Here is a 9619-nt window from a genome sequence, read left to right as displayed (position 1 = left end):
TTTTTTTTTTTAAGGAACAAGGAACAGAACGAATTCTTTTTTATAAGGAACTTGACAAACACTGACTATGTGTATACTAAAAAATTGGGTATCATAATATATTGTATAGTGTACGTAAAATATAAGCTATAGGTACCTACATAATATCACACAACGTAAAATAACGTTAAGTGCAGCCTTATTACCTTAAAGAAAAAATAAATAATAATAATAGCAAGTTTTAAATAATACAAATATAGAATAATTGCAAATAGTTGAATAACATAATAATAGTATAGGTATATCTAAAAAATCAACTTATTTAGTTATACTACTGATTTTCTTATCAATTTATGTTCATATATCAATATTGCTTTGCGTCAATATTTCGTCGTGAATCATAATAATTGGTATGGTATGATGAAATTATTTTTGCATTTTTTTTTTATAAACTATTAGATTTTTTTGTAAAATATTCAAATTAAACCCAAAAATGCCAAAATATTCCCTAAAATATGTTTTTTGCACAAAATATTCTTTAACCTCGAAATATTCTTTTTTATGCGCTAATATTTTTTGTATATCAGTTCATAGGTAAATGAATCGTCGAAATAGCTTATCCTAATAGAGCTGCATACTCTCAGTAAAAATATGTAAAAACATAAAAATCCGGTCTCTAGTAATGACCATTAATATTTGGTAAAAACGTATATCCCCCCCCCCCCACACACACACACAAGTCATACATAATATATAGTTAATTTTTAATTTCTTTCATTCTTTTTAAGAATTTTATATTTTATATTAATTTTAATAGGTACCTACTCTATACATATTAGATAATTAGGTACATTTTCAGAATGTATTACTTTAATTTAAAATGCATTCATATATTATATTATGTGTGTCTACTGTCTACGTAAAGAATTTAATACAGTGAAACAAGCAATAAAAAATAAAAAAAATGTCTATTATTGCATACAATTGTTTTGGATTCTGAACGGATCGATGAATACCTATATTTATTTTACAATGACGTGTGTTTTATTTTTATATGTACATGTGATAATTAATTAATCGAAATAATGCTTCGATTTTTAACCAGCGTAACACTAAAAAAGGTAGACTGTCCACTGTCTAAAAAATTAAAAATCAAGTTTAAGCTAATTGATAAACTAGGTAATAAAGAATTATTATTTAACTAGGTATCATTAAAAAGGTGAAAAAGTGTGTACCTACTTTTCTAAATAATCTAATATTTAAAACCCACTGAATATCAAATATCGTGAACAATTTTAAATCAAACGCATTTACGCTCATAAAAAATTCGTATTACTCTCTGGTGACCTTTTTTTTTATAAAGGTAGAAAAACTCGTTGAGACTATGCTATTCAAATTTATAATTTTAGCTATAAAAAATATATATATTTATGAATTTCTAACTGAAAAATAATTAACATATTTGAGGGATTTTTATAAATTTTAACTTTGAATACACGCATAAAAATAATCGTGCCTATGTACCTATCATTAATATTTTTGAGCTGATATCAAAAAAACTTACAAGAATATAGTGATGAATGAGTTATAACGAGTGAGTAAGTAGTATTTGAATTTTATATAGATACATATATTATATAGATTATACGCTTTGTATACACATATATATATAAATATATTATTATAATATTTTGTTATAGTGGTTACGAAAAAAAATACATAACAATAATATAAAACAAGCCTGATGTGCTAAAAAGTTAAGTGAATTTTAACTTTTTAACTATGCTGATGGAACCTACAATAAATAACCGGTTCCACGTGAAGTAATTACTTTTCATGACCATCCAATGATGACGTCGATTGGACATCGACGTATTTGGATAACGGGAGCCATACAGAAATTGACCTTTTTGTAAAATGGAAGCAAAATTTAATATAGGCAGAAAAAATGATATATCGGCTATCAGTGGCGTATATAGCGGTGTATTAGTATTATGTCCGATTGAAATTACAAACAAGCAATTAGATTAATTCGGTGGAGCTAAGTAGGAACCTACACATTATTCGAGCTTGTTTTGACCTTAGGTAGTTTGACCGCCTCTTTAAAATGCGTATATCGAAAATCTTTTGTTGTTGAACATCTAGAGCATTATAAAGGAACCGTACAATTCCAATTTTCAGGTTTGCACGTTTTGTAGTTTAGAGATATAGCGATTAAGAGGATGTCATACAGGCATGTGTTGTCTCTGTTTTACAAATGTACAACATACCAAAAACTGTTTTGCGCGGGACAACTTTTATCTTTTTGTGTTCGTAGTAGTGGCCCCAACATTTTTGAACATATATATGGTGGACAATTATCTATGCAACAGCGTGCCCATATTTTACATAACATAATTACAATAAAAGTTATTTGCTTCTAAACATTTGGTTTTTTTGTTTTTTTCATTTGCTTATAAATAAAATGATTAGATAGTGCTATTAAAAAAAAGCACGCTGTTGCACAGATAAAGTTCTTCTTTACGCGATGTGAACATTTGGTGGTTCTATAGCAAATAATATGGTGCGAGAAAAGTTGTCTCACGCAAAATAGTTTTTGCTATGTTGTACATTTGCGACGTAGACGACACGTGCGGGCGTGACATCCTCTTAATGAGTAAGCGAGTGAGTGAGTGACTAGTATTTGAATTTTATATGCATATATTATATAGATTATATGCTTTGTATACATATATATTATTAATTATTATAGGTATAATATTATAATTTATTGTTATAGATAGTTATATTTATGTCAATATACGTACCCGACGCTATCGGGATATTTATTAATTTTTGATAACCACTTAAATAGTATTTCTTACCTACTATGGACGAGCCGCAATCGGGATAGGTGAAAAGGTAAAAAGTTAACTTTGGGCCGCAATCGGGCGACGCCCACCTACACACGACAGCCACCGCCGTCACCGTAGGAGGCCGTTTGGGAAGGCAAGCCAGGTACAATGTTATATTGTTATGCACACAATACATATTATATTATACACACACGTCCGCACCATAGGCGCAAATAGCGTTTGAGATTTAGGGGGGGGGGCTAATAGGGCTAATCGGGCCTTACTTTGATAATATTGAATAAACTTAAAACAAAATGTAGGAAATCTTTGGAGGGCTATGGACATTTATTTTGGGGTTGGTGTGTGCGGTTGTTAACACAGCAGCAACAACATCATCTTCACGCCACTGGCAACCGCACTTGTACCACAGTACTATATTATATTATCAATGAAGACTGAAGAGTGTCTACAAGTGCATACTCTACATTAATATTGAATATTTATTGAATTAATGATATTCAATGCAAAGATGTACCTGTTTTGCCTATTCATTACGCCGAGTAAAAGAATCGTAATAAATAATAGTGTAAAAATATAATACAGGTTTTCAATATCTTCAAAGTTAAAGATATATAATTTATTTTTATATACATGTACAGAAACATAGTACGAATATTATTATTTAATTGTTTTGTTATTATTTCAGATTCCAGGACTCGTCTTGTTCGAGTACGTCATATCGGTATCGGATTCATGTACCTCATTATTATTGTTGTAAATTTGAAACCATATGTGAATTAGCTGTCTAGCTAGTATTGGTACAGTAGTAAATACGTATTACTACACCAATACCCTAAAATGTAATGCAGTTTAATTTAAGCCATTTAATATTAGGTATATTATGTATTATTTTCTATGCTGTTATCGAAATCTGTTTGGAAAACAAAACCACTACCTATCGGCGAGATTAGTTTTTGAAAATATTACGGTCGTTGAGAAAAAGAAAACAGAAAATCAACACTCGATCCAACCAAAATTTCTTACATAAAAAATTAATTTTCGTGTGCTCTAGGTATTATACTTTATCTATTATAATATGTTATAATATAATAGGTATAGTATGGTATACGTATGTTAAAACTTTATCCTATCCAGTACAAATAATTTTGATCTTACGTTATTTTTATAATATTATATTAAATTGTACAAGTACTTGTAAAACTCTTCGGTGGGACTTCTGCCGTCCAGTGCTGGTCCTGTATCGCCGAGAAGAAATAGTTAACAGTGTATGCGATGTTCACGATTTAATAGACGGATAAGAAAAAATATCGGAACGTAATGAATCGAGGAAAAAAAGTCTTGGTAAAAAAAGGCGTATGCCTCAGTTTACGGACAAATCGGCGTCAGTGTATATAAATAATTCGACCTAGATATGGGCCACCGCAAGCCACAATCAAGATTGGACTTAGCACTTGGTATTTATTTTTTAACGTGAATAAACTAGTTACTCTCTAAACTTTTCTGACATCTCTAAAAACAATCTCTGAGATTTTCGTACAATTCAATTGAGTTGTTTTTGAGAATAATAAGCTCACACATTTGGTTTTAAAATATAGTTTCTTTTTTCGAGGCCTGACAATTTGTTCCAAGCTTATAAGTAGGTAGGTACGCGATGTGCCAAACTAATCAATGTTAACCATTTATATATTAAAAAAAAAAAATATGAAGTTATACTATTAATTGTATAGTCTGCATCCATGAATCAAATGGCAACCATTAATAAACAACAAAAAAAAGTTTCGATTTGCTCCGTGAATGTCAAGATTCCTGTTTGACTGCCTCTTTAAAATGCAGCGTACATCGGAAAATCCTATCTTTGCATTGTAATTTAGAGGATCCACTATTCCACATTTCAGATTCGTTAATTGTATAGTATGTTTTGTTGTTTAATGTTTCATTAATAACATTTTTATAATAATACAAATTATATACTGCAAATAATTCTCAAATATATTTATTTCAAACTAATTTTTCTTGTATATAAGTAATTATTGTTAAATTATTATGAAACATATTTTGTTGTTATAGTTCTTTTACATTTTAATGTGTTCAAATTAAAATAAGGATAGATTTAGACGTTTTATGTGCATATTGTAATAAATAATAATGTAATACAACCAATCCGTCAAATATTGTGTAACAGAACAAAATTATGTTTTTATTATATTTTTAAAAGTATTTTTCGCACTGTTTGTATCATTATTTTATTAAATTATAATATGATTTCTTGATCAATCAAAATATACATTTTTATGTACTTCTTACCAGCTTATGATATTCTAAAGAGCCCAAAAAAACTCTTTACAGGATCCAAAATTATAAATCTGTTACTATCTAAACCTCTTATGGATAAGTTATCTTTAAAATTGAAATATGTTAGACCTCCAGTGTAACACGTTTCTAATGCTTGAGTATCTTGATGTCGTGTTGAAGTACAACCAAGTATTTTTTCATCATTTTTCATAACATAGTATCCATTGATGTCATGTTTATCTGAATAGTATATCTATAAAAAAATAATAATATACTTAGGTAATTGGTCATTTTTCGGTTATTTAATTTATAATAACTATGATACATATTAACCGACGTTTTAATATTTAGTTACAAATTCTGTAATGAAAATCAAAAATAATTTTTATAAGGAATAAAGTAAAAAATTGTTTTAGAAATTATTATATTAAAAAAAAAAAATTATTGTTTTGTTATTGAAATATGATTGCTTTCCTAAAATACATAGGTACCTACTATGTAAGTATGTAACCCAGTTTAATAATATGTACTATGTTCTTACTTGAGCATAAACGAAATAAAGTCCTGGTTTTAATACTTCAACTTTGCCATTTTTCATTATGAAATGATTCGAGTTGTTTAGATTATATCCCAACGATGTTGGGTCCAGTCTCTAAAATTACCATCTGGGTGTTTCAAACGTCCATTTCCTATAAAATTTAAATTTAATTATTCTCTTTAATTGCTTAAAATTAATAAGAATATTTCATTAAAAATGTAAATATTTAATGATATTCAGTGGTGGATTCAAAGGGGTTAGGTGCCTCCCCCTTGGTAGCTTTAAATTCGTAGTTGTAATAATATGAGTAAATAACAATGATATGTCATCGCTGAGACTCGCTCCGGCACCGTCCGTTTTCTTCGTATATGCTAGTGTCAGTGTGAAGAACGGCCGATCACCGTTATTACTGATTAGTGATAACTGATTACCAGGGGTCGTTACTTCATGCACTAAAATCTGCGTAAATAAGCATGCATTTATGCACTAAAAATTGTCAAAATATGCACTAAAAAGTTTGAAAATATGCATTTATATGCCTTAAAATTTTTAAATTATGCATTCAAAACATTCATTATGCAAAAAAATTATGAAAAAGTTTTAAAACAACACGAATTAACCCATAAATTTAAAAAAATTCTAATTCCTCCACAAAATTTTGCAAACGGCCTGCAAATGTTTGTTCTTCTTTCGGCATTGTTAAAATAAAATATGAATAATGTAAACAGTACCTATACCTCATATGAAAACACTAAAATAGGAAATTGAGTAGACAAACGCATACGACTCATACGAGTAAACTCATCGGTGAGTGTAAGAAAACTATAATGTAGCAGTGTACAAAATTATAAATACTGGTTAGTGAGAAGCTGCCACTTTATACGGTGGAGGATGGTAATGGTAGCAATTACATTGTTTCCGCGATATTTCGTAAAACGCATAAAATCTAAATAAGTATGTATTAGGACACTAGGTAGTCACACACTCGTCAAATAAAAATAAATCAAAACACTATAATTTTGTAAACGGAAAAGTAAATGAGAAACAAGAAAATTTTCAAATATTTGTCTAAACGACTGTAAAAAATCGCCTAAATGATAAATATGCCTTTACACCCAAAACATGCAAAAACATGCACTATCAAACTTCATATTATTATTACTATTGTTATGAAACGGATTTGTATCTCAGCTAGAATGTTTTCCTGTGTAACAAAAAAAACATGCAGATGCATGAAGTTACGAGCCCTGTTGATTACTAAAAAATCGATAGACTATAATATGTTATGAATAAAGCGATAATGATCTCTTTTCCAAACAACATCCTGGAGATTAGTTTTCTTTACAATAATATATAAATTAATTTAATACATTTTAAAGTTTCATTTCTAGTTTTTTAGTTTTTTGTTTCATAATATTTCAGTTGTTCAAAACTTTTTTGTAGAAATTGAATATACTTTTTCAATTTTTCATGTAGGAGAAATTTGAGTTATACTTTATTTAAAGACCTAACATAAAATCTTGAATAATGTAGCGCTTACAAAATAATGGTGAAAATGTTGTCCCCCCCCCCCCCAAAAAAAAAAAAAAAATTCTAGATCGACCACTGATGATATTTTATTAATTCAACAACTTTAAGATGACGTCATACCCGCATATTAAGTTGTCTCTCCATTACCAACACAAAATATACAAAAATGTATGTCCAGAAGTTTTAATTTTGGTAAATGGACATTCCTCCTCTCGCCCTGATATATTTTTGATGTGGACATTTTCATCCCATTTTTTTTAAAAAGTTAATTATTGTTTAATAATATTGAGTTTAATAATATAATATTATTTGATACTGTTTGATAACAGTGGCGTAATTATTGGGGGGATATGAGAATATATCGACACATAGCCGTTTTTTAATAACTTTTATAATATTCTTGTGATCACTTGGCTATAAAATATCTAAAAATACCCTGAATAAAATGCTTTTATGTACTGCACTAAATTTTTTTAATAATTTTGCTACAAATTCTTATATAAATTTGTTAATTGTTATTAGGTAAATCATACATTTAATTTAATTTAATTATTTACGTTATTATCTTTGAATCACCATTTACCATTTACTTTATGTAATGTAAAACAATAAATGAATATAATAATATTATGTATGAAAGTTAACGAACAAGAGGAATGCGGGGGGCATAGCCTACGATAATAAAAACTTATAGGTATCCCACCCCATAACCAATTCCTAATTACGTCACTGTTTGATTGTGTATTAATTCTATCTAATATTTAAGCTAACAACACTAAATTTGAACTGGTGTACATTTTTATATATTATTATGCGTTACTGCGTTAGTAAGACGGAGACTACACATATGTAGCCATGTAGGTACGATCTCCTCTTTAATACGTTAATATATGTTTTATTTAAATAATATTATTACCATTGTAATGTGGATGTATTTTGATACTATATTTTGAAGAATCGCTTGTAAAATGTGCTGCAGCATTTTCTACAGTTTCTTTAAAATCTTCGTACGATCCTTCATCATCTGATTCAATAAAACGTTTTTTTATTATAGTTCCCATTTTTTTTAGATTTTTGTCGTCTATAGGTCGTCACTGTATTTTTTTCTGGAATTATTTTTACGTCAGCCTTTTCATTTCTTGAGTTTAAATAAAAATAAAAATAAAAATAAAATTCAATTAGTTAGTTAATATTTTATTGATTTTATCTTTTGAATAATCGTTTTAATCCATTAGGTAAATATAAATAATGAAAATAATTAACTTAATATAATGTGTGTTTAATGTTAGCCTGACCTAACTGTAATTTTTATATACCCATGATCTATTGATTATTGTTCCTACATAACCTAAGTTAAATAAATCAATGTTAATGTATAAAATAATTGTATCAAAAAAAGATAGAGTATAAGAAATTCAGATTTATATGACACGTTGACTGGTCATATGATTTACATTCATTGTGTTATTACTAAAAATTAAACTTTATTAATATTTGTTGGATATCAATAAGATCCAATCAAAAATGTTTACCTACAAGGAATAATGCAAAGAATAATGGACACAAATCATCCCCTGGCTGGACCTAGGGAAATGATTTGTGAATCTAAACAATCCGGGGCGTCACCCAAACGCATACAAAAAATTTCATAAAAATCGGTCTATCCGTTTAGGAGGAGTTCGTTTACAAACACACGTACAGTAGAACTATATTTATAAAGATTGATAAAATACCAAAGTTCATTTAAAGATTAGATAAAAATGTTTATTTTACATATCTGGGTTCAAAAAACATTTGATGTTATAAGAGAAACAGTATGGAAATCATTACAGAACCAGATTTGCTCTGCTACGTCCCAGAAGTATGTTAACCGCCAACATACAACGCTAAGTTCTCAAAACATGGACGTTGTAGTCATTCCGTTTTATTGTGCATATTCAGTTGTCTATTTACCGTTACATTGTCCTACGAACGGCATATGGACACTAATCAACCAATCAATCGATTTTTAGCTACAGTTGAGGATGCAATTCGTGATTTGGATACCTTCACTGACATAGTTAGAGATGAACTTTTAGCTAAACACGTAAGCAATACATACAAAGATCAACATAAATCTAAAATTGATGGTAACGAATATGAAAAAGTGGCAGAAGACTGCGACGAAGGAGATCGATGTATGGGCGGAGACATAATGGACAATAATTGGCCAGAAAATCAATATCAGGCAAATGAATCAAATAAACCAAAAATACGAGAACGGAGTAATGCAGTGATTGATGCAACAACAATAGTAAAAAATGAATTAAACAGGTAATTTTTTTTATACACGAATGCCAGTATGCATTGCCAAGTATGTGTCACTTTAAATTACGCCTTATGTTGCGAGTATGTGACACAAAAATTGACTATCATGCATATGGGC

At 28.8% G+C, this 9619-nt stretch overlaps 1 protein-coding gene and 2 pseudogenes across 1 annotated transcript; 1 reads left to right on the top strand and 2 right to left on the bottom strand.

The window, feature by feature from the left end:
• Nucleotides 1-5142: 5142 nt before the first annotated feature.
• On the bottom strand, nt 5143-5747 carry LOC100572550 (protein eiger-like). Its single transcript, XM_003247440.2, has 2 exons — nt 5668-5747; nt 5143-5379 (listed from the first exon to the last, which is right to left on the bottom strand). Exons 1-2 carry the CDS (start codon nt 5722-5724, stop codon nt 5143-5145), a joined length of 294 nt encoding a protein of 97 aa, XP_003247488.1. The 5' UTR covers nt 5725-5747.
• A 1555-nt stretch (nt 5748-7302) lies between these two features.
• LOC103310551 lies at nt 7303-9511 on the top strand (annotated as a pseudogene).
• A 43-nt stretch (nt 9512-9554) lies between these two features.
• The window catches only part of LOC103310552, a 2748-nt pseudogene continuing 2683 nt past the window's right edge, over nt 9555-9619 (bottom strand).

Source organism: Acyrthosiphon pisum, chromosome X, assembly GCF_005508785.2.
Source record: "Acyrthosiphon pisum isolate AL4f chromosome X, pea_aphid_22Mar2018_4r6ur, whole genome shotgun sequence".
NCBI lineage: Eukaryota > Metazoa > Arthropoda > Insecta > Hemiptera > Aphididae > Acyrthosiphon > Acyrthosiphon pisum.
The sequence above is the reverse complement of the archived record's forward strand: the minus strand, read 5'-3'. Positions and strand labels throughout refer to the sequence as shown.